General features: G+C 36.1%; 1 protein-coding gene and 1 long non-coding RNA gene across 3 annotated transcripts; both read right to left on the bottom strand.

Moving 5' to 3' along the window:
- Positions 1–1246: 1246 nt before the first annotated feature.
- On the bottom strand, positions 1247–20714 carry DTD1 (D-aminoacyl-tRNA deacylase 1). Of its 2 annotated transcripts, XM_070746992.1 has the most exons (7): positions 20579–20688; positions 16744–16834; positions 16250–16485; positions 14566–14663; positions 10908–11082; positions 2628–2730; positions 1247–1614 (listed from the first exon to the last, which is right to left on the bottom strand). In XM_070746992.1, exons 1-5 carry the CDS (start codon positions 20619–20621, stop codon positions 10927–10929), a joined length of 624 nt encoding a protein of 207 aa, XP_070603093.1. In that variant the 5' UTR covers positions 20622–20688; the 3' UTR covers positions 1247–1614; positions 2628–2730; positions 10908–10926. The 2 variants fall into 2 exon arrangements, with proteins under 2 accessions (XP_070603093.1, XP_070603092.1); XM_070746991.1 differs by having other exon boundaries at positions 1247–2730; positions 20579–20714.
- A 3144-nt stretch (positions 20715–23858) lies between these two features.
- LOC139165826 (uncharacterized) lies at positions 23859–25088 on the bottom strand. Its single transcript, XR_011558816.1, has 2 exons — positions 24767–25088; positions 23859–24047 (listed from the first exon to the last, which is right to left on the bottom strand). It is a non-coding gene; the product is annotated as an uncharacterized lncRNA (long non-coding RNA).
- Between the last annotated feature and the right edge of the window lie 342 nt (positions 25089–25430).

Genomic DNA, 25430 nt, shown 5'->3' with positions numbered 1-25430 from the left:
TAAGAAACCCCGCAAGCTGCACTGGTTACCAAAAAGCTTTGGGTGCAATTCAAAGTGCTAATTACCACCTATAAAGCCTTGCATGCTAATTATTTGAGGGATCATCTGCCCCAGGGTTTCTGCCCATCCTGTGTGCTCAGAAGTGGCATATTCTGAGTTCTGTACGTGTCACTCAAGAAGCAGGTCTCCTCTGTAGTGCCTGCCTTCTGGGATCATATCCTCTGAAATACAAAACATCTCCACTCTGCTTTCCTTTTGATGAACATTTAGGATCTGTATCTTTTCTCAAGCTTTTTGACTTTTTGAAAATGTGATTGTTAGGAAAATGTGAGATTTCCCTCTAAGTTTAATGTTCCTTTTGTTGATTGGCTTTTGTCTTTCCCATTTTTATTTCTGTTTGCCTCCTGGGATCATCTGGAGTTGGATGGTCTAACAAATAAATTAAATAATAGCAACATGAAATCAGTTCAAACCTTAGTCTAAATGTCAAAAAGATACACTATTTGGAATGATAGCAAATTCTGTATCTGACAAAGACTGTCGTAAGAAAATTAATTTGCTAGCCCTGATTTATAAAAGTATGATATGATAGCCTTCCATCCTTCCGAGGTGGATAAAATGAGGACCCGGATTGTGGGGGCAATAGGCTGGCTCTGTTGGAAAGTGCTATTGCTGACAGGTTGTAAGCCGCCCTGAGTCTAAGGAGAAGGGCGGCATAAAAATTGAATAAATAAATATTTCCAGGGTAGTTACTATAGGTACTGTTGCCTCTACCATTTCATTCTGGGGCAAGGGTAATATCAGCTTGCCTTTATTAGCTTTATACTATAAGAGGAGTATCACTGTTTCTCAAGGCTACAGTATTTATATTATAATTTTTTAAAAAAATCCTTTCCCACGAGAAACAGCACCTTCCAGGAAAATGGCACTTGAATGTCTCCTTTGCTCCAACCCTGCACCTCCTGGAGTTTTCTTTCCCATATGACTGGGTAAAATATGCAGGCCAGGGAGGGCCTGGTGTTTGAATCACATATTTCCTATGCTGTGTGAATGTCATCAGCAGCCAGTGGACACAAGAGATGGAAAATACCTAATACCTAAAGAAAGTAAAAATTACCTCTGAAATTTTTAAAAGAAAAGAAGGGTTTCATTAAACTTTCCTAACAGACAATTTTGATATCTAACACTAAAACACATTGAGTTTCTTTTAAAATAAAATAAAAAAACAGGCTTAACAGATAAAAAAGTTGTTCAGGTGCTGTAATTTATTAATAAAGTTCTTTCCTTTGAAAAAATTTAACCGACACATATAAACACACACAGTTCACAGGTTAAATAATTGGTAAATTAATCTAACTTGAATTCAGTATTTTCCACAGATTGTACAGCCAGACACACTCAACACACATACAATGCATTTTACACTTTGTTCTCAAAAGACATATTAGATCAGGAGTGTCAAACTGGTGGCCCCTTGTCCGGATGAGTCACACGCGGACCACGACCACCGCAGCTCCATGAAGGGGGAAAACATCACGAAACATTATGTGACAGCAACGTGACGTTATGAGTTTGACACCCATGCATTAGATGGACCAAAAGTAGAAGCATGCTCTTACAAGGAAAAAAAAGTAAGAGAAAAGGTATTTTAATGACATGGATCGTAAGATTTGATATATTTATGCTGTTACAACTTGCATAAAAAACTTTCCTCATCAGTAATGGAAGCCTCCATCTTACCACTGGTGAGATGAGGGCTGAGGCAGCACAGCTCCTTCACCTAGAGCCAAGGAAGCATAAACACAGAGAAGGAGCTACTGCTGTGACTACCCCTCACTTCAGGGTCTGGAAGGTGGATGATGCAGGAGACTCTCTCCCACACAGTATGGGCCTCCTCATATTATCTGGCAGTATGGAAAGGAAGCACAGGAAAATGTCAGAAAGAGCTCTGTAGATATCTACACACAGGACTGATTTCTAAAACAACAACTCTGGTAGAGTTGTCCCACTACACTAGCAATGTTCACAGTATGAAAGACATCCACACATTTCAGCTGGAAAAGGATTCTATCATGATTTAACCCATCCTTTACTGAGGGACGGAACGTTTAATTTCAAGTAATGAGTTGAACTTTATGAGACATTCTAAGCACCACACAGCTCAAAATATAAATAATGGACTATCCTGTCTCTTCATCAGCTTGGAAAATAGAATACAGCCTGGGGATTCCTGGGGAATTTGAGGATTCAGATTGTTTGGGAGTGGTGGGGGGGCATGGAAGATGGAGAACACCTGCAGTTGTATTGAGTTTCTAAAATGCAGGAGGCTTTTCTATTCTACTCCCCCTGGCCCTCCTCTATTGATAGATTGATAATGCCCACTGGAAGAGCAGAAGGGGGGGGGGGGGACTGTTGCCATGATGAGAGCATTTATGCCAAGAACCACTGGTAAAATAATGTGGGAATTTCACAGTTATATAAAACCTAATTATATGGATGAGATTCTGCAGTGAAAACACTGTAAATAAGGAATGACCCAAATAGAAACTTGCTTTAAAACCTTTAAATGGTGGACATTGATAACATTCCTTTGGTTGTTAGGAATACAGCATGATGGAGATCCTTACTTCTGTCAAATTCTCCTTCTGCATCAAATAATTTTTCATTGACAAATTTTGCATCCTCAGTTAATGAGCACAGAAGGTCACCAGTAGTGTTTTATGAACTTTCCTGTTAAAAAGAAAGGGAAGAAAGAAAAAAAAATATAATGTCATACATTTTTTTTAAAAACTTTTGTTCTCCAGATACATGTTTAATTGCCACTGGCTTTAACTCTCAGTTTAATCCTTAAAAAAAGGAGACTAAATGATTGAAGTAGCATTTTAAACAATTGTTCAAACTTTCAAAATAATCTCCTTATATGTTATTGTAAGCAATTTGCCTGGCATTTCTCAGTATAAATAGTTGGAGCAGGTTTTTTAGGAAATCCTTCCACTCAATAGCTACAAGTACATTTCTCAAATAATGTCTTGAACAACATGCAAATGATTCACTAGATTTCTGTAGTTAATGCTGCCCAGGAAATCTCTGTGGCTACACTCCCATTTACTCAGGGATGTAATTGCCAAATATGATGCTATAATATGGGTGTATAGTATCTTAAGTTATATGGATGATGCTACTGCAATTTTAGTGGTGAAAGAGATAAAGAAAAAATGTATAGTTTTCCTATGCTTAATGGCATGAAATTGTGAGTCCTTTCAACATGGAGACTTTTCAAAAGTATATTCTAGCCCGGGACAAATGCCCATGTTTGTGAGCCAAAGCTTTAACATCCTCATTGATTCTACTTGTTGAAAGACAGCAGGGAGGGTTATAAATGGTTATGTGACTGTAGGATGCTATAACCATTTAAGTGTAGCCTGGTTGCCAAATGCCCAGATTGCAAAAATGCGACACCAGGTGGTGGGGCAGCCAGAACTCTGACGATTGGTAGTTAACTACCATTCATCACCAGCATAGCAACTGAAACTGTTGCTGAATGAGTGATTGTAAAATGAGGACTAACTATAGTTCATAATTTTATTTACTACCAATATCCCTCATGATATACAATAGAAGAGGATGCTGCCCCATCCCCTCATTGATGTTATCTTTAAAAGGATGACACAAGACAATGGAATGTTAAGAACAATATCCTTGTTCTTGTGATATTGTCTTCATCAAATCTGCCACATATTTATTACTATTGTTATAATGTAGGTTGTTTAAGTTCTGTTTTTATGTTGATTTAAACTGGGCAGTATTTAAGTTGAAATAAGACAGGGAATGTATTTCTCATAAAAAAGCCACCAATCCAAGTAATCTGCAAAGAAACATCATGTTTTCTGAAAACACAAAGACAAGATAAAAATATAGTACTTATATTTACACATTATCAAAACATGCATTTTTGTCAACAATGCAAATAATGGAAAGAGAACATGGAGGATAAAAATGGGGGTGTTGTTGTTAAAAGTTTATGGACTTAAGCATTGAGGCAGACAACAAAAGAAGACAAAGAAGACAATTCAACCTTGATGCCTGCATAACAGCCACTGAAATTTGCAGTCAGTAAATGATATAAATTGTAAAGGTTATCCATGGTATAAGAATAATGGCACTAAAAGAAAATCAAGAACATTTAGCATGGAATTGAAAGCAAAGGAAAGCAATAAGTTTGGCAAAAAATAGCAGGAAGTCTAATCTTCCTAAAATTACACATTATCTAAAATCTTCTTTAAAATCACCAGAGATGGAGCCTACACAATCTTTATATATACTATTCAATTATTATACAGATCTTACTTTCATATTATTTTTTCTTATGTTGAAATGAAATCTAGGTAGTTGCAACTTATACTCGTTATTTCTAGTCCTACTTTATATGGCAATGGAAAAACAGTTTATGCCCTTTTCCTTGTAGTTTCTACATGCATCTATATATGGCATCATGAATATTCCATGTTCTTTACTATTCTGAATAGGGCATGTCCTCAGCTCCTTGTAACATCTTTGTTGCCATCCTCTGAATGCTGTCAATATTCAACTGGAACCTCTCCAGGAGGTTCGTAAGCATACAGGTTTCTGTATCAGCTTATTTAGGCATAAAAGTTAAGCAAGCACTAAGCACTTAGACTTATATACCACCTCATAGTGTTTTACAGCCCTAAGAATATTTCCCACAACAATCTGGGTCCTTTACCCACCTTGGAAGGATGAAAGGCTGAGTCAAACTTGAGCCTGGTGGGATTTGAACTGCCAAATTGCAGGCAGCCAGCACGCAGCAGAAGTAGTCTGCAGTACTGCACTCTATCCATTAGGCCAGTGAGGCTCCTATATTATTGTCAAGAACACTAACCCACCCACCCCCCATTTATCTCATAATCAGTAGATAAACCCAATTGTATCCAATCTGAAACTCTCAGATAACTCTGTTCAAGGATCCTTTCCAAGGACCATCACTCAATCTTCAGATCATTTTTCTGTCTAATTATTTTCAAAAGGAAAGGGGAACATTTTTGGTTCATAGAATGTTGGATGAGCATACATATCAATCATGTTTAAACTTCATATATGCATATGTGCTCATATGTTCACACGTACAAAAGTAGGTTTTCTCCATTACCATGCTATTAATTACTTAGGATAGAAAAGCCACATTCCCCATTTACCTATTACTATTTTGCTATTTATTATATTTGTATGCTACCCTTCTCTGAAGACTCAGGGCGCTCACAAGGTACAATATAAAACAATGCGTATACAAATCTAAATAATTAAAAAAACAAGCTAAAAATAACTACCTGCTTTTGACATAGCACTGTTACTGCTACTGTTAATTTTTGGTCCTGATTCTATGAACTTCAGCGATTGTGTAGATTGCTCAGAATAGAAGCTAAAATACCAAATGTTTTCACTTCTGTCATGAGAAGGCACAACAATCACTGGACTTGCAGGAAGGGGCTGATTTCCTGAAGGATGCTGCTTTTTGCAAGGCTCAACAGCCAGAGAGGAGCTCTGACTACTCTGGCTTTCCAGGCAATGAAGAAGAAGGCCTTTATTTTTTTTTTATTTTTTTAAACAGTTTATTGAAGATTTATATGTCTGCTCATCTTAGGTTCACAAGTATATAATCAATATCTATAAAATAATCATAAAATGGTAAACCACAACTCTGTGCCTTAATTATTCCCCTGGGATGGCCCTTAGCAAACTCCCCTCATTCCATTTTTTTCTATCTATTCAATCCTATCCCATTTCTACAGTAAAGAGCCAGGTCTTATTGGCCTTCTGAAAAAGGCTTAATGGGGCTGAATTGTTAGGGGGAGGGGAAGTATTTCACTAAGTAGGAGCAGCCTACTTTTGTGTCCCACTAGGTGGCAAGATTTCACGGAAGGAATTTGGAGCATGCCTATCCTATGTGATCTAAATGGCAGGCCAAATAAAAGAATTCCAGTAGAAAAACAAAGGTTCATTCCTATTCTCCATATCTTCAACCACAACTCCTCATATCTTGTAAAGTAAAATATTGCAGTCTTTAGAAAAACAAAACTCCCCACACCTGTATACTATAATAATAAATATAAATAAATAAATAATAAATATAAATGTTATCTAAAGTGTTTTTATATTTATCAACAATGTAATTTTTGTTGTTACTTATAAATGAATTTTATTAACAAAGAGCCCTAAAAAAAATTCAGTTGCTGGACTTTTCTACTGAAGGTCTGTGCATGTTAGCGCCTTGCAATGCTAAAACTGCCTATTTCAAACTTCAAATTTTCCAAGGCATTTTTGGATGTTTTAGGGGTACTCCTATAAATCTTCAGTTATATCCATATGGTGATAGTTGAATAGAAACTCTAGGTCATATACTATTATACTATTCTTTATAAAAGGACTTTAGACAGACCCTTATATATCCATTCCTAACTGAAAGAAATGTCCAGGTAGGGAATGTAATTTCTATTTAATGGTACTACCCTCAGACTAGGACTTGAAAACACCTCTCAAGTTACCTAGTTCATTTGTACGATATGCTATACCACTACATAGTATTGGAACCTTTTATAATACAATTTTATTTGGATTTAATAACTATGTTCTTAATTATTTTTAGACTCCATTATATTTACTGATTTTCCTTTATACACATATACATGTAAGAATGTACTACTTCTTTTATTTCATATATTATTTTATTTATATCTGGCCTTCGGGCCATAATAAAATTGAATTGAATTTTATTAACTGTTCTTTAAGAATTACGCCTGTGAATGTGCATATAATGGATTTCCCTTGGCACTCTTAAGGAGCAAAATTTGGATCAAGAATGATTTCAAAAAAGGACTGATGAGTTGGAAAAGAGTCTTGAGAATAGCGTAGAAGATAGCCAAGGAAATAAATTAGTCCAGAGTTCTTATTCAACATCCAAATTATGAGGCTCAAATTTTTGTATTTTGGATACATCATGGGGAGACCCAAATCTCAAGGGAGGTTTGTAATGGAGAGAAAGGTGGAAGGATACAGAAGAAGAAGAAAAAAGATCAGTACCAAGTTTTATTTCAGTGTCATGGGTACACTACTGAAAGATATGAAGCCCAGACTAGGAAATAATCATTATGGAGTATCACCAGAGATGATACACTTTTGATTATTGTTTATCTATCAGAGAAGTCTGCATTCTGATATTTAAATACTTTGCCTTCAACATGTCCAGTATCCTTTTTTCTTTACTGTTTCTTTACTTTACTGAATTTGAACATTATTTCTCCTTTTCCTTCATTTGTTCCAAGCTTAGTCTCTTACTGAATGATTTAAAGTGAAGAGACATCATGTTACTACTGCCCAGGATGTTTACTTTAAATATTTTCATGATGGCAAATGAGAGGGCATGGCTTTCAAAATGAAAACATAAGAAGCTGTTTGTTTGATTGAATGACTTTCTTTCAGAATTTTACGAAACTGTCACTGAACTCAATGAGGACAATGGAGCAAAATGTTCAGTGAGTCATTTTGAGAAAGCAGACTTACCCTGGACACACCAAAAATAGTGTCAGGACTTACAGAAAATTCATCATGAAGTGGTTGTCAAATTGCTCTATCAGGTGGACAAATAATTATACAGTCTACACCATTTGTTAATTAATTCCTTCGCAAGGTTAACATGAATTGTTCCCGCAATCCAGTGATGCAATTAGATGACAGCTTTTCCAGGCAAGCAGTGTTACCTGTATTGATCTGGTGATGCTAGACTGTTTTTTTAAAAAAAAAAATCACATCAATCAGCTCTTCTTGAGAAATAAAAAGAGTAGATTAACAGTTGTACAATATTTTATATGTTCAAACGTATTTCAGATATGTTATAGCTATGGCAATTTTATGCACTGTGGCACTACAGGTACAAATCCTTTCAATGTTATAACGTGCTGTGAGATCTGAATAGGAACATTGTGGGTGACATTTGCCCTTGAATCAGAAAGTTAATTCTGGTTTGAAGGCAGGTAATAATCACAATTTATCAAGTTGGACATCTTGGCAAACAATGGTTCATGTTTTTCTAAAAGCAAAAGGGAAACCATGCTTAAGACAAGAGAGCCCAGAACTGGTTGAATCACTGAATGAATTATATATCCTCAATAACTCTTTCACTCCTCTATAGTAAAATGCATCACTGTTATTCACATATGGCAAAGAAATATGTGAATAACACAAATTTCTAGTGATTTCATCACAAACTGAGAGCTGAGACAACACTCTTTCCAAATTATAGCCTGTCTCTTTTAATCACTGCCTGGGGCTATGTGCCATGTTTTATGCAAACATCAGCAAGTTGCTATTTGCCTCAGCACACAAGGAAATATAAAGAACCTAAAGAAAAACAATTGTTTAGTATGACAAAGTAATAATAGTGACCACCTACAGTAATGTTTTCAATTGTCATTCACAAACCTTTTATAACATCTAGCAGACTTTCAATCAGCCAACCCTTTTAAGAATAAGGATTTAAAAGCAATCTGGTAAACGCAAGTTCTGGACTTTTGCTGCGACAGCACAGTTCAAATTGTGGTAGCAAATGGTAACTTCCCCCAATTTTGAGTGTTTTCTATTTCTCCCTCTCCCCCTCCCTCTCCCTCTCTTTCTCACTGTGAACATTTTGAAGAGAAATGATTCTAGTTACCAAACTAGGATTGCTGTTAGTTCCAAAAACAGAAAATACTAGAGTGGCCAGCTAAACCTTCACAGTGCTTTACAGCCCTCTCTAAGTGGTTTACAGAGTCAGCATATTGCCCCCAACAATCTGGCTCCTCATTTTACTGTCCTCGGAAGGATGGAAGGCTAACTCTGAGCTGGTCAGAATCGAACTCCTGGGATGAGTAGTGAGTTAGCCTGCAGTACTATAATCTAACCACTAAAACATGATAGTGGGGAGAAATGAAGATTTTTTTTTCTATCTGTTGATGAATGGAAGATGCGGTCTGTTTAACATATTAATATCCTAAACCATTTATTTTTACTGGAAGTAAGTACACTGTAGTCTTCTTAATACTTGTCCAGATCTTCTAGTTGTAAGAACAAAAAGAAAAAGAAAATAAAGTGCTCAAACTGCAAGATATTTTTAATCTTCCTGTGAAACAAATTTATTCTGAATGAAGTTATTCTCCCAAAGGAGCAATATATAGCTTCAGGGTGCTTCTGGTTTTCCAGATTGCACCAACAGCCACAAGCATCTTTTTATCAGCTTTGGCTGATACCTACTGTTGTTTTCTGCGGGGGAAAGTAACTTTAAACTATTATTTCATCTATTGGTAAACTCCAAACTAAAATGTCCTAAAGAGTGTTTATGTTTTAAGAGGATTTTTAAATCCTAACCCTAATATTTGCATCAAGGCTGGAAATTCCATCTGGCACAAAATTTAGCAAAGAGATTGGGGATCAAGAAGAAAGCAAAGAGAAAATCCCACGCCTGTACTTAAACCACTGCACTGGCGGTTACTTTACTTCTGGGCGAAACACAAAACACTAAGAGAAAGCATCTTCTGCTTATTGACATCATCCAAAGAGGTTCCCCTACAATTACAACAAGCTTATCTAAAGGCAACCCAGGATCAAGAGTTCTGTATTGTGGCCCTATAGTTCCCAGCAGAAATTAACATTTTGATCAACTTAAAAACATTTTAAAAATGCATATACAGGCTTCTAGCTATTCTAGCTATTTTACTTACATTCGTTGCTTTTAATCATTTGAAACTATTTTTACTGCTTTTTTATTCAGAGTTTCCTGGAAGTTTCATCTTAATGTCTGCAGTATGCGTAAAATATAAATAAATAAATGTTTCACAAATGATAAAGAAATGTTTTAATTATACAAGATTTTACTTGTTTGCTTTATTTTTTAATTTTGTTTGTTTACAGAACTTACAAGTTGCTCTAATCAACTGAGCAGTACCTAGCAGTTATTAAAGAAGGGATATTATTTCAAGATAGAAACATTTCTACTTCATAATTGTGATTTCTATTTTTTCCCTCAAGTTGAACCTTGTACGAGAGAGATGGGGAGAAAAAGAGAAACTAATGACCACTTTTTTCAGTGAAAGTGTAATCTCATTTTATAAGATTCTTCCTCAACTAACTGACATATCACCTTTGACTAGTCCTACTTCCTTCCTCATTTTTATGATACACTATATTCAATCCCACCTTAGGACATGCAATTGCTCTTCAGATTACAATAAAGTTTTAAGATGCATGGCATCACTAATTATGCATACATTCAATTACAAATAACATACTTTTTCTTCCTCCCTCTCCAAGTAAATTCCATTCCATTGTGCATTCCATTATTACTTTTTCCTATGTTAACTTAGAGGAGAAATAAAATTCCTTTAACCTTTTAGATCTGGACCTACACCCTATTTGGCAGATTTTAATTAATATATTGCATGAACAATTGGCATATGCCAAATCACAAAAAATGTCATTAAAAGTTTACAATCAAGTGGAGAAGCATAGCCTGAATATATAAGATATTTTACAACATTTTGTTCCTTAAATGTCTCTCAATGATTAAGAGGTTGGAATATATAAATGGCCATAGTCCAGAATGTTCTGGGAACAAAGGAAATTTCTAATTATTTATCAGAGAAATTAGGTGGAGGAAGTGAACAAAAACTTTAAAAATGGAAATGGAGAGAGAAAACTATACAAAGAAAATAAAACTGGGCTATAAGAAATGAAGTGGAAGCAGCTTTAAATATTGAAAAAGGACTTACAGGATTGAAAAGAAAATAATAAATAATTTATACAAGACTTAAAATGGCAGGAAATGGATCTTTTCAACAAGAGCAGAGGCAGAAAGTTCATACCTGAAGGTGATTAGAGAAGTTAGGGTTCCCTTTCAGAAGAAACATCTCCTTCAGCCCCACTGCTTGCACTTGGGTCATTTTTACTTTTAGGAAGATTTCGTTCTCTGCTTGATTCAGAAGGGATCTTCATTCTGGTTTTCTCTTTCCTCTGTTGTTGTTTCTCAAGTTTTGCTAACTGTTGCAAAGGAAAGATGGAAAAGCACGTTTGTGAATGAATGTCAACGGAAGTAGTACAATATAGCAATATAGTATCATCCTGTTCCAGCCATGAAGGTATGAATCATTTTAATTTTAAGGGATTTTTAACTATTTTTATATTGCTTTTTAAATTGTTGTATGCTGCCCTGAATCTGTAAAATGTTGGGCGGCTTATAAATTTGACAAATAAACAAACAGAAAGAAAGAAAGAAAGAAAGAAAGAAAGAAAGAAAGAAAGAAAGAAAGAAAGAAAGAAAGAAAGAAAGAAAGAAAGAAAGAAAGAAAAGCACAGACAATATCTTAAGTTTTTAAAAAACTATGCTAACCTTTTGCAGCAAAACAAGACAAACAGTAAAGAACAGGAAGTTTTTGCAGATTACTCCAATCCTCTTCATCAGATATACGAGGATATTGATCTCAGAGAAGAATATTTTACATGCACAAACTTATGGGAGTGGGGAAAATATGGCATAATGTTTATGAAAAAGGGTGAAGGCAGAGAACTATAAATATTTTGGAGGCTGGAGATAGTATCAATAATTTTTTTTAAAAAACATTCTCATTTCTAAGGGAGTAGCTGTGTCAGTCTATTGCAATAAATGCACCAATAAATCAGTTAGCTTATTGTCCTGATGGGAGAAAATGAGGGCGGAGGAAATCATAAAGAGAAAGTGCAGGGTAGAACTGCATAAAACAGCAGTTAGACATGATGCAGTCATTCTTGCAGTGAATTGTTAACATACCTTGTTTGATAAGAAGTACAGTAATGCCATGAGAAAAGCTACTGAAATTCTTCTAACAAGTTTCACCTCTGTTGTTTCAGGGACTTTTCTCACATATCGCCACTTTGTGGTCAAAGAAATAAAGTCTCATGTCATTAGTTTAATTGTTTTCCAAGAATGTTTAAGAATTGCCATTTTTATGACAATTGAGACCATTGATCCTGGTCAGCATAGAATATTGTGGGGAATTGTAACAGATCTCATATGTCATTGATAGTTAGCAAATATATGTACCTTGATTTGGTGGGCAAGGTTTATTAAACCTTGAAATGGTGTGAGAAGAGTAAAATATATAGAAGAATTGGCATATCAGTCTGCCCTCGTTGATCTATCTGTCTCACTATTTTAGAGTGTAGTAACAGCTTAGGATAGGAAGTTATCTCTAAATATACCAAAAAGTAAAGATTTGCCACCATTTTTTTAAAAAAAGGATTGTCCAAGATGATATGTAAATCACCAAAGATATATTTGAAAGCAGCAACAATAATTATATGCAAAAAAGAAGCCACAGTTGACCAGCTAGCTAAACTTTACATTGAATCAATTTAAGTTCTACAGATTTAAAACACTTCAGGAAAAAATTCAAATAAACTGACAGGAACTCATACCATGTCAAAAAATATGCAAAGAAAATTAGTGACAGATCTTCACTTAATGATTTCCTATAATTAAGATCATTTTGTGATCAGTAATGAAAATCTTTAAATAGAATGCTGGCAATGTATCCTCATCATTACAAGACATATATATCAACAACATTTCCAGAACAGACTCCTTGGTAATTTTACTTTGTCAGAGCATATCTCAAGATGTCAATCTAATAGTACAGCCTGTTTCCAACAGGCAATACAAACACATGGGATTTCCACAATAGTTACACTGCAGAATACACATTAAATATTAAAATGAATTACTTTTTTTCTAGTAATAGCATTAAAAGAATATTTCTAGCAATTTTTTGAAGTATTAGAGTTCCTTACATATCACTGATGTTATTTCTCCAACTCTTTGCAGATCCTAGGTACCGAGCCCTACCCAAAAGACTAGAGAATTATGTTTATTATTTTCTTTGAAAGCTTCTATTTCAGAGAGAAGCTTGAGAAGTAGTAAACACTTTAAGGCTATTATTTTCTTTCAATGTTTTTATTTAGAAAGAAATTGATCAAGTAACAATAGAAAGCCTTTTTTGAAGGTTTCTTCATGTGAATAAACTGCTCTCAGAAAGTGTAGATTAGGGAACAGTAATAGGGTAAATATAAAATTTCAATACTTGCTTATTTATATCAAGCACGGGTTTCAATGGATTCAATACACTAAAGCAGTTTGAAATTCAACCCAAGCTGAAAATATTGTACAGATTATATGGTTAGAACTTCACATGTATAAATGCTGACATCAGGGGAAAGAATAGCAATCAGGGTCAATGTATTCATTTGGGTTGTGTGATTACGTGTCCTTTTTTTATCTCAAAACACAACAAACTAGAATGTAAGAATCATATCTAATTAGAAGTATTTTTACAGCAGGTAGTTCATGCAGAATGACCAATGCAATTTATAGTACAACTAAAGAGGTATCTTTGATTACCTATTATTAATATTTTGATCAAGTTTTTATTTGTCAATATTTGTTACATATTAATATGCACACAGATAAAAACTCTAGTATCAGCATAACTTTAATATAGCACAAGCGGATATCAGTGAATCACTAGCCTGTTTCCCCCAAAATTAGACATAGTAATAAGCCCAATCAGGCTTTTGAGTGCATGGCAATAAGGCCAAGGGCTTATTTCAGGGTTCAAAAAAAATATAAGAAAGGATCTTATTTTTGGGGAAATACAGTACTAACCACCTATTCTTAGAAACTGTATGTCTCAATTGATACTATATTATTACATGACTCTTTGGTATCTAAAATTAATACATGCAATGGAAGTGCAACTCATTCAAAATGTTGCTCTGTTAACTATTTGAGCAGAAAGAGCCACCAATAAGACAAACAAGGGCCAGATCAGCTTGAAAGAAAGCGCAGAAGCAAATAGTAAATTCCTGATGGAAATAATTGTTCACAGAACGTAGAATATGATATATTCTATAATACAGTGTAGTAAGGCACACATACCAGAAATCTATTGGATCCATTACATATCTGATCGAACTTTTCCCATTAGCTAAAATTAAACAGGAATGACTTCCTCTTTTCTATTCAAGTAGACTTCTATTAGCATCTATTTTTCTAGTTATCCTCTCTTACAACCCAGTGTCAATAAAATGCATCAAGATTATTGACCGATATATAAAATTATCAAACCCTCTAAGTAACTTAAGTCATAAATCTAACAATAAAATGAACTCAAGATTTTGTAATAATGCTTTGGGCAACATATTAAACCTCAGCTGAAAAAAAGGCAACAGCAACAATGATCCCAAAGTATCACAGCCCTGGTTTATTATTCTTCCGTCGTAATTGTTGTAATGATATTTTCATAACAGGTTTTTAATACTCTCAAAGAGAAACCTCACTTCTTTTTAAAATAATTATTGTTCAGGAGTGGCTTAGCTATTCTCAGGTCAGAATATAAAAATGAGCCCCACAGAACATAGTTAAGGCTTTTAATATCAATATATGGACTATCTCAAAATAAGTAAGTAAAGAAAAGCACTACTACGACATACTTGTTTAGAATCAACAGGGGCTGTAGGAGACTCCAGTTCAATGGTCACGGGTCCATCGTTCTGAATATGTACCTGCATGTATTCGCCAAATTTGCCATCTGAAAAATTAAAGTTGGAAAACAAAAAGAGAAAGGGTACTTGTTCATAAACAATATTTAATTCTCCTTTTATTAAAATCACCATATCTCTACCAATAACTCAACCCAAACATAATGAACAGCATTCAATCTTGACTTTTTAATAGTTTCTTTTGAAATCTGTAACTTCTTGCATCTATGAGATTCAAACTGTTAAAAAATTTCCAAATGATAACTTTGTATATATCTCTTCCACTACCACATCAATCTAGATCAGTGATGACAAACCTTTTTTCCCTCAGGTGCCAAAAGCACTTGTGTACACATTATGGTGCCTGCACGAGTGCCCACACCCATAATTCAATGTCTGGGGTGGGCGAAAATTGCCTCCCTTGCCCCCTCTGAAGGCCAGAAACAGCCCGTTTCCCAAGTTCTGGTGGGCCCAGCAGGCCTGTTTTTCACCCTCATCTGCGGTGGGCAAAAACGCCCTCCCCATTTCCCTGAAGCCCCCCTGGAAGCTGAAAATGCCCTCCCAAATGCCTCTGTGCAAGTCGAAAATCAGCTGGCTGGCATGTACATGCGTCCTGGAGCTGAACTAGGGCAACAGCTTGCGTGCCAGCAGATATGGCTGTGTGTGCCATCTGTGGCACCTGTGCCATAGGTTCGCCATCACTGATCTAGATCTTACTTCTTTTTTTTTAACTGGGAACTAAATATACAGCCAAGTGCCAGGTTCTAGCCCAGAAAATCATTTTTTTTTTAAAAAAGATGTAATTATATCAAACCATATGTAAAATGATCCAAACTACTGCATGGTTTTGACTGGCCCTAAGGTAGGCACTTGGAAATTACATGGCATATCTGAAAATACAGAAACATCATTGAATGGCAGGAATAAAAACACTGCTCTCTTTTTTATGAATTTTGAGGATTAGGGAGCTAAATGTAGGACCGGATGCCACTGCAGCATCCATTCTATCCTCTTTTGCCTACAGATAGAAAGAAATACACCAATGAAAATTCCACCAGTGGTGTTCTAGTGGCCATGGAATACTTTGGACTCAAGTTACTCACAAACTCATGGTGTACAGGGGAGAATTTGAAAAACAAATGGTAACAAGAAAAAAGGCCTCAAGGAAATATATACCTAGAGACAATGTTTTCTCTCACACCTTAAATAAAAGGAATTGATTCACTCTTGAATCAAAGGAGGAGGAGAGAGAAATTATGCTTAAAAAGCACATAAACACAACTGAAAGAAATCAAGAATGGTCTTTTTGTGAGATCCTTAGATCACAAGTCTCCCAGGCACCAAGGGGGGCAAACATACTTTTCACCCTAGGTTTTAAATTGGAAAATATGCCATTTCAGAAATCCATGCATGTTTTCAAATGTTTATGGTCTCTTTTTCTCCTTGTGATTCACACAGATTTTTCTTATATCTGCACTACTTTTCATTCCTTTATATCCAAAATAAAACACACCAGTTTATTAAAACAAGAATTATAATTTAGTGTAATAAATTACAATGTAAGTATAGCAATTTCTGTAGGAACCTAGCTTATTGCCCGAGAAATATTTCAACTCATCAGTAAATTTTCCCTTACCTTTAATTAATTCTGGCTTGTATGCTTTGCGAAGGTGCTCTAAGAAACTGTTGTAGAAAGATTCTGCTTGATCAGAAGGCATTGCCATATGATAATCTGGTTTATTTCCTTTCAGGATACACTGAAGAGTAAACTGGCTAACACATAGCACTTCATACTGCTTATCCATTACACTTTTAGACCAGTGTTTCCCACTTTCATCTTCAAACACACGAAGATTTAATATCTTTCGAACCCTGCATGAAAAGTCAGAGGCCTTTATAGAACTTTTCTGATATTAAGCTATTCAATATTCTACCAATACTTTATATTCTATATTATATTCTACAAATATAAAGACCAGAAAATGGGGAGTAAAGGTAATATAAACAGATTTACAATAGATGTAAATTCTATACATAACAACTGATGAAAAAAATAGGAAATATCATTTATTTAAGTAAAATATGTAAGTTGCAAAATGGAAGAAAAGTTAAATCCTTATTATTACTTACATGTGCTCAAGCTCTTTCTGTGTGTCTTCCACAGAGATACCCAGAAGTACACAAATACCACGTCCAATGGAACTTAATTGTTCCTCACCAACTATAAGGGATATTTTAAAGAAGTTAAATATATAGAATTTATTTCATGTCACATAAAATAAAAACACATATATAAAAGTTTCTTATTCTTAAATTCAGAAAGTAACTTATTCAGAATTGTATTCTTATAGTCAATTCTATTTCCAATTGAGATAGATTTTTTTTAAACAATTTGTTGCAAAACACAATATGCATAGATCCACTTTCAAAGAAAAACAAGAAATATAAGTATGCCTTTGGGATGTAAAATATATTACCTCCTTAGCCAAAGGTTAATGTGTAGTGGATTTATTGCTTTTATAATCCTTCAATCACTAACTACAACATAGTATTTATATTATAAAATATAACATAGTAGCACAATTGGAAATAGAAGGCAAAAACAGAATATATGTCTGAATACAAAATAGTTAATAAATGCTCATACAACCAATTTAAATATCATAGCATGATATCAATATTTTAGTATTTAAATACCTAAATATTTTAATACTTAAAAGGAATCTTCTTTCAGGCAAAATTCTATCTTACCAATAAACCTCTTCAATAGGAATTTTACACATTTACACTTCTAAAGCTGACCACAAAAACTAAAATATTTCATACGCTTAAGGAATATAGCCAATTTAAATAAATCCAGATGCTTTATTAACAAAATTGTAAACCATGCAAAATTTAACCAGTCTTGCTGTGAAAACAGAAACTAGTTTAGGAAAAGATTTTTTAAAAGAAGAATTAATATCCTGTCCCCTGCCTTTTGATAGGCATAATGGAAGCAGGATATAATTGTTTACACAATTTAGAATTCATACAGAAAAAATGCTCTACTACATCTGCTCTATTACCGCTGCAGTGGCAGCCTTGTTGTTCATAAGGTATTTTAAATATCTATCCTTTAATACTACAGCACCAAGCTTAGGAAGAATAAGAAACCCACACTGTTTTGATAACATTCAATATAGCCAGATTTTAACCAATCTTTTCCTCTGTTAACAAGAAATAATGATGGAAGCCGGGTGGGAATGGGTGACTTCTGCAAAATGTAATCTTACATTTACTATTTAGTAACTTATTATTATTATTGTTATGTGATTAAACAATCAGAGACTCAGGTAAAGAGTATGGGATGCCAGAGGGGGGAGGATAGATCTTGGGAGGTTCCACTCTGGAACTAAAACCCTCCCTGCTGAAATCTAAGCAGGGTTTAAACGCAAGCAAAGAGATGCTTGCATACAGCCTAGGCCAGACTTCCTGGGGGGCCCTCATCTTCCTGAGAAACCTTATGCTCCTTATCTTACCACACTGCCTCTCTGCTATTCAGCTCTGGGATACATAGGCTGAAAGAATTGCCTCCTGAAATAATTTAGCTCCCCTGGAAAGATAGCCCTCTGGCAAGGTGCAGAAACAGAGCTCAAATCCTGAAGATCTGAGCTGTTTTTGCAACCTGCCGAAGGACTTCAGTTCCTCTTCATGTGCAGAAGAGACTCTTGCTAGTGGGCTGCAGAACAGGAACTTAAATCTTCAAGATTTGAGCTCCATTTCTGCACCCCACTGAAGGAACTAGATTCCCTAGGCAAGCAGCTCTTTCAACCAATTCCCAAAGATAAGAGGGGATCCTCTCAGAAGGTAACAGCAATTTGCAATCTTCCCTCTGGCTTCTCCATTCCAACTTCTGGGGAAGTTGGCAGAGAAGATTAGATTGTGAGCAGAGTACTTGAAAATCAGTTATAAGTGCAGACAGACTGCCAAGCATCCAAATTGTGATTAGGGGACTGTGGGAATGGTGAGCAACATTTTGTGAAGTGTTTTACACTCCTTGTACTTATAATTAATTTTACACTATTTTCAGGCAGTTGTAATTCTGGACCATCATTTTTAAATGTACTTACAGACCTTCCCAAACCTATTGGATTGACGTGTGCACCCAGAATTTTGAGTTGATATTGTGGACATTGTAACAAAATCAATGTCATGGTGGGGTGCCCATTCATGAAAATTTACCATAGTGAATATGACCAATCATAAATATAAGGGTCCGGTAAAATTACACAGGCAAATATATTATAAACCAGCAGTACTATTACTACCCTTATCCTTTGCTCTGGGAGCTACACAGACTTCCTAACGAAGTGCTGTGTGCTGATCTGACCTGCCAATGTTTGTCTCTAAGAATGCTTACAGATGGGAACCACAATGGATATATCAAAGGATATTTGTGGAAATGATACACGTTTATAAAAATTATCTCCAAAATGATAGTGAGAAATGTGTATTTGGGGGAGGCATCTCGCAACCCAGGCATAGCTCTTAAAGTACAGTGAACAGAAAAAGGCTGAACCTGTTCATTTGAAACTTAACATTAATCTCTCCAATTTTGCTTACAAATGTAACTTCTGTGTTTCAATTCTGTATAGTCATCGGCAACTAATATTTTAAAAATAAAAATAGGAATCCTTAACAATCTACCACCGAAACACTTTTCCTGAAATTCTGCTGTTACTGCATCAAATTCCACAATTATGACAAAGGAAGCCAAAGCTTATGATTAACTTCCTATTTTAGTCAATAGGATATTTCCACAAGTTAAAGGGAATAGTTGAATTCTTAGCTAGACTCTGTTCAAATGTTTTCCAAATTTGGATTCCTATTGAATCTAATAATAATTCTTATGGCATATAAATAGTTCCTATTTTCTGTTTTTATTTTACCAAACTTTCACTGTTTTTCATTATTACAGTCTGGAGTGTACTTTCTCTGTTTCTGTTATGTACCTTTAACTATTTTGATTTATATATTTTTATATTATGCCCATTTGTAAGGATTTATTCTACAATGATAAAATATTATAAATAATAAACATACATGTTACAGATATTATGCTTTTAAAACTGTCATACTACAATAAAATGATTAAAATTATATAGAATATTTTGAACATTTTACACAATCAAACCAGGATTTTACTTTCTGACTAAAGGAAGATGGGAATGTTATTAAATCTATTGTTCTGAAGACTCTGTGTGTGTGTGTGTGTGTGTGTGTGTGTGTGTATTTGTTGTCATAGATTTTCATGTGTACCTGTATACATATGTAGATTGTTGTGAGTTCGGGTTTTCCCCCCATTTAATATTTTGAGTCTCTTTGCGACGTTTTGGTGAAATCACATTTGAGTATGGTAAAGCAGCACAAAGCCAATAACTTCAGCTTAATTATGACACTCAAAATATTACACCTGATCTCGTGTGTGTGTGTATGTATACTGTATATATATACTGTATATTTATGAGGCACTGCTGATCCTCACAAATTACCATTCTCTGTGTAGCACCTTGCGTATTGTGTAACAGCATAACGAATCAACAATTTAGGGCTTCTATTCACACATCCTTTTTGTTTGTTTAACACTTAAAAGTTGCTTCAAAGATAAAGGAAGGGTGTGGACAAATGCATGATCCATATGGACATGCCACAAAGAACTGGGATTCGCTGCAATGCCCAACGTGAGGATACAATACAAGCCAAATCGGGGCTTAACGGAACATAAGACCCTTTAATAGCAACCAGGCGGTGGGTGGATTTGGAAAGAATCTACGGCGGGAAGCGATGGAGATGCTTAGCTCGACCACAAGAAACCCCGCCGGCAATGCCGGAGCTATAGACAGGGCCTTTAAACCACCACGTCGAGGGGCAAACGAGGGGCAGCTGACAGAAAACGGAATCGGAACATTAACGGTCCCCCGCGCACCTGTTACACTGGCTCGAGTGACACGTTGGATGATGGCCTTCATCACGCCGGGCTCAGTGGGATCCGGAGCGGCCCTAGCACAACTTCCGGACCGGACCGGAAGCAAACAGCCCTGCTTCCTGCCCATCCCACCCTGAGCTATGGATGTAGAATATTTAGAAGTGAATTTACCTCATGATTCTGAGTTCCCTGAAAACTTACCGCGTCCCCCACTATATCCCCTGAATCACTGCAGAGGTGGGCTGCTAAAGTGGCACGGTGACGTGTGCTCGCCCCCGTGGCTCTGAGTGCCTGCGTGTCCGCGCGCGATTTCGCTACCTGCCCAGGTGCAGTAGCAGAATTGCGCCGGACTCCGCTAGCACTCAGAGCCGCGGGGACGAGCACACGTCGCCGTTCCAAATGGCTGTCCAATCTCTTTCTTGGAGCTCCAGCATCATTTGGAGGCAACCAGGTCCGCTGATTCAACTGTTCTGCCGAAATTTCTCCTTGGTTTGCTCCTTGATTCATTTCCATCCCTTGCTCCTTGTCCTGCCTTCAGGTGCTTTGGAGAAGAGGTTGACTCCCTCTTATTTGTGACAGCAGTTTAGATATTAGAACACTGCTATCATGTCACCTCCACTACTTTTTATTAAACTATAGATATACCCAATTCCTGTAATCATTCTCTGTATGCTTTAGCCCAGTGTTTCCCAACCTTGACAACTTGAAGATATCTGGACTTCAACTCCCAGAATCCCCCAGCTAGCATTTGCTGGCTGGGGAATTCTGGGAGTTGAACTCCAGGTATCTTCAATTTGCCAAGGTTGGGAAACACTGCTTTAGCCTCCATAATCATCTTTGTTGTTCTTCTCTGCACTTTCTAGTCACTTCTTAATATCATGGATGCATATGGAGAGGGGCAGCATACAAATCTAATAAATGAAATGAAATTATATAATGGTATTAATACTTCACGTGATCTTGATTCTATTAATGCAGCCTAGGACTTCATTGTTATTGTTAATACAGCCTAGGACTGCACTGGCTTGTTTTTTTTTGTTGGGCAGCTTCAGCACATTGCTGGCTCAAATTTAAGGACAGTGATGGCTAATTTTTTTGGTGTGTGCTGAAAGCACGCCCCTGCGCATACGACCCTTGCACCCACAATCTCATGCTCTCCCTGCCCCTTATGCATGCACACACAAAAACCCACCCGCCCGAGCCAGGGTGGCACAATGGTTAGAGTGTAGCACTACAGGCTACTTTAGCTAACTGCTAGCTGTAGTCCAGCAGTTCAGATCTCACCACCAGCTCAAGGTTGACTCAGCCTTCCATCCTTCCAAGGTGGGTAAAATGAGGACCCAGATTGTTGGGGGTAATATATGCTGATTCTGTAAACAGCTTAGGGAGGGCTGTAAAAGCACTATGAAGCAGTATATAAGTCTAAATACTATTGCTATTTTGGGCCTAGCAGGCCACTGCAGCCTCCTGAGACCAAAAATGGATGGGGGGCACCACACCCTCCTGTGCTCCCCCAGCACATGGCACAGCTGGCATGCAAAGGACATGGGGGTCAGTGAGGGGATGGAGGTGTTGCATGCACAGGGGGCACACAGATATGTGTTGTCATGCACATGCTTGTGCACTTTCGGGACACAGCAAGAAAAAGGTTAGTCATCACTGGTGTAGGGTCTCCTGCTTGAGCAGGGAGTTGGACTAGAATTCCTCCAAGGTCTCTTCCACCTCTACATCTTCCAGCAGACGTGGTTGGTAAATCCACAGTAACTGAATTTAAACATTCCTGGGTAAACATATATCCATCCTAAGATAAAATACAGGAAATAGTATAAGGGCAGACTAGATGGACCATGAGGTCTTTTTCTGCCGTCAATCTTCTATATTTCTTCTATGTTTCTATTATTCTGTATCTGAAGTTAGAAGGTCATCATTCCTCTTTATCTTCTTATTCAAGAATGGAAGATTTGAGACAACTTTATGAGTTCTTTTGTATCCAAGTTTTCAATAAAGGTTAAAAAGCTCTTTTAAAAGTAAGAATATAAAACATTCTTAATATATAAACATTTATAAAGATTTATAATAAAATATAAAATATTCAAGGAAACATTAATCATTGTAAGAAATGGTGGGCTAGTACCAGCCTGGTAGATTTCATTCATCGAACTCTAATTGTAAAACTCTAATTGTGTGATTTTAGGAAAAACAAGATTCAATCTCTGGGGTCCCCCCACCACCACCAAAGTGGTAGTTTTTAAAAACTAAATTAAAAACTGCTTCAAAGTCACTAAGATTCCACAGAGAAAGTTAAGTAAAAATAGTTCATGAGCAATTGGATAGTGGAGATGCAGTTCAGGGGAGCACATATGGTTTAGGCTTGCCTTACAATGCTATATTTTGTACCATCTATCTGCTACTGAACTACAGTGTTTTCCCCCCACAAAGCTCTGTTGGTGAAGAGTTACAAGTAATATAAATTGCCTACAAGTTCCCAAAATTGTCATCCTTTTTAAATGTTGTAATACATAGGTTTATATTAAGATCATATTGTTTGTTAATAATTATATAACACTGAAAAATCAGTTTCACACTCCCAGGTTGTTTGTATCATTGTTTAAAACAAAATGTTATTTGAAGTCCAAAATTCACTGAAAACCTTTACTTTGAGGTTGATGTAAATTCTAAAAATACCAGCTTCCTTCAAATAATCAACCAAATGCTCAAAGGCACAAAAGAACAATAGTGCTCAAAATCTATCATTATACAAACTTTGGAGTTTTTCCAGATACATTTCCTTCAGCTTTTTCTTATATGCTTAATCCTTTTACATATTAATCCTGACATCAGAGTACAGCTCTTCTGGGAGGATTTGAAAACTGTAAGATCAAGTGTTACTTCTACCATATTCAGAAACTAACACCTTTTCCCAACTCCAACATCAGAGGTAAGTGCTACAGAAATTCTCTATCCTTGAAAACAAAGCTATCTATCATAAACAGTAAACTCTATGGGGAAAATATTTATGGTTTCTGTAAGAAGAAATAAGGAATCAATCATTTAATCTTCTTTAGGATTTCAGACACATGCTAGCAGAATTTTAGGAAAAGATATTAAAATAAAATATAAACAAAATAAAAAATATAAAATTATATTCCATATATTTAAATGCATGAAGATGAAGCAGGGTTAATTTCATAATAGGCTGACAGAACATAGAACTTTCTAATTACTGTTGTTTCAAAATCAGATCTCATGCAACTCTTTAATAAGTTACAGAAACTGATACTTTGCTTTTTTAAATATAATTTACTTTTCTTTCCCAGTATTATAATAAAAAAGTGAAATCATTATATTATGCAAATGTAAGAATATAGCACAAAGTCAGATGAATTCGTTTTCGCCGTTAATGTGAATCCAGTTTCAGTCTTGAATTCTGTCCATTCCTTTCAAACACTTCTGGAATATTGCTTGTGATCTAAATGGATAAAGATAAGAATTCTAGGTCAGACTATACGAGCAAGTTCTATTTTTACAAAACAAATGAAGTTTCAAAGTCTCATTAACTTCATCTGCTTTGTTTTAATACAAAAATGACACATTAAAATGTACAAAATCAATGATATGGCCTTTCTTGAATATGCTTAACCTAAAATTACAGTTGGCAAGTTTGCATATTAGTTTGAGCCAATGAGATATAAACTCTATGATATAATTCTAGAATATAATTCAAAATTAGATTTTATTCATTAAATATTGGGAAAGTTTGTGGAAAAAGTTTAAATATAAAAATATATTAATTTCCTTATCACTGTTTACTCAAGTTCGCTTTGGTATTCTTAAAACACAACTGCCTTATGTATCCCTGGGGTTACTCAAACCTATTGTGCTTAGCATGTTAAATGTAAACATGATTCATTGAGACACTTGGGTTTACTAATTTACCCTAGTCCAGGGGTCTCCAACCTTGGCAACTTTAAGACTTGTGGACTTCAACTCCCAGAATTCCTCAGCCAGCAAAGTCCACAAGTCTTAAAGATGCCAAGGTTGGAGACCCCTGCCCTAGTCCATTTTAAATCAGTAAACCCCAAAACTGTAAACTGCAAGCTTAAGATTCCTTAAACCTAGAAAACACTCCGAGGCGAAAAACTGCCTCCCCGGGGCCAAAGATCTATATAGACGGCGCTCGGGATATACCGAGAGGCGGCGGTGGCGGCGATTGCCCGCTTTTCTCCTCCTTCTTCTCCTCCACCACGGGTATCTCCCTGAAACGCACTGTCCGGGAAATGAAAAACGCAATAACCGTCCACACTCCTATCGCGTACATCAAAGCGAACCGACGCGACCACACTTGGGCCCGCTGCGCCTTCATGTCGTCATTCCACATCTCTGCGCCAAACTGCCCTTTTAGCGGCCGCCTAAAGGGAACACCGAGTGAAGCAGAGGACTCGCACCTCACTTCCTATAATCTCGTGGTTTGCTTTCTCCGCCTACTCTGATGTCATATCCTGTCTTGAAGCTTTCGGCAGCTTTCTCTCCCTCCCCCCAATTCTCCTCATTTAAGAAAGGGGACTCGATTGCTCTGGTACAAGGATAGACAAAGTTGGTTCTTTTACGACTTGTGGACTTCAGCTCCCAGAATTCCTGGCCAATCATGCTAGCTCAGGAATTCTGGGAGTTGAAGTCCACATTTTATTTTATTTTATTTTTTTTATTTTTATTTGTCATACAAATATAGTACAGTATTGTATTGTAGAGATAGAAAAGATAAAAACACATTAGGACAGGAACGGTAGGCACAAAGGTGCACTTATGCATGCCCATGTCACAGAAGAGCCAACTTTGTCAGTTCTTCCCTGGT

This window comes from Erythrolamprus reginae, chromosome 3, assembly GCF_031021105.1.
Source record: "Erythrolamprus reginae isolate rEryReg1 chromosome 3, rEryReg1.hap1, whole genome shotgun sequence".
NCBI lineage: Eukaryota > Metazoa > Chordata > Lepidosauria > Squamata > Dipsadidae > Erythrolamprus > Erythrolamprus reginae.
The sequence above is the reverse complement of the archived record's forward strand: the minus strand, read 5'-3'. Positions and strand labels throughout refer to the sequence as shown.

Bases quoted from the DNA above. Each gene is read 5' to 3' on its own strand.
- DTD1 (XM_070746991.1), bottom strand. From the start codon at position 20,705: ATGGGCAGGAAGCAGGGCTGTTTGCTTCCGGTCCGGTCCGGAAGTTGT. The intron at 16,835-20,578 runs GTGCGCGGGGGA...TATCCCTTATAG, and splicing joins CACTCGAGCCAGTGTAACAG to TTGGTGAGGAACAATTAAGT. The intron at 14,664-16,249 runs GTAAGGGAAAAT...TTAATTTTTCAG, and splicing joins CAAGCCAGAATTAATTAAAG to ATGGCAAATTTGGCGAATAC.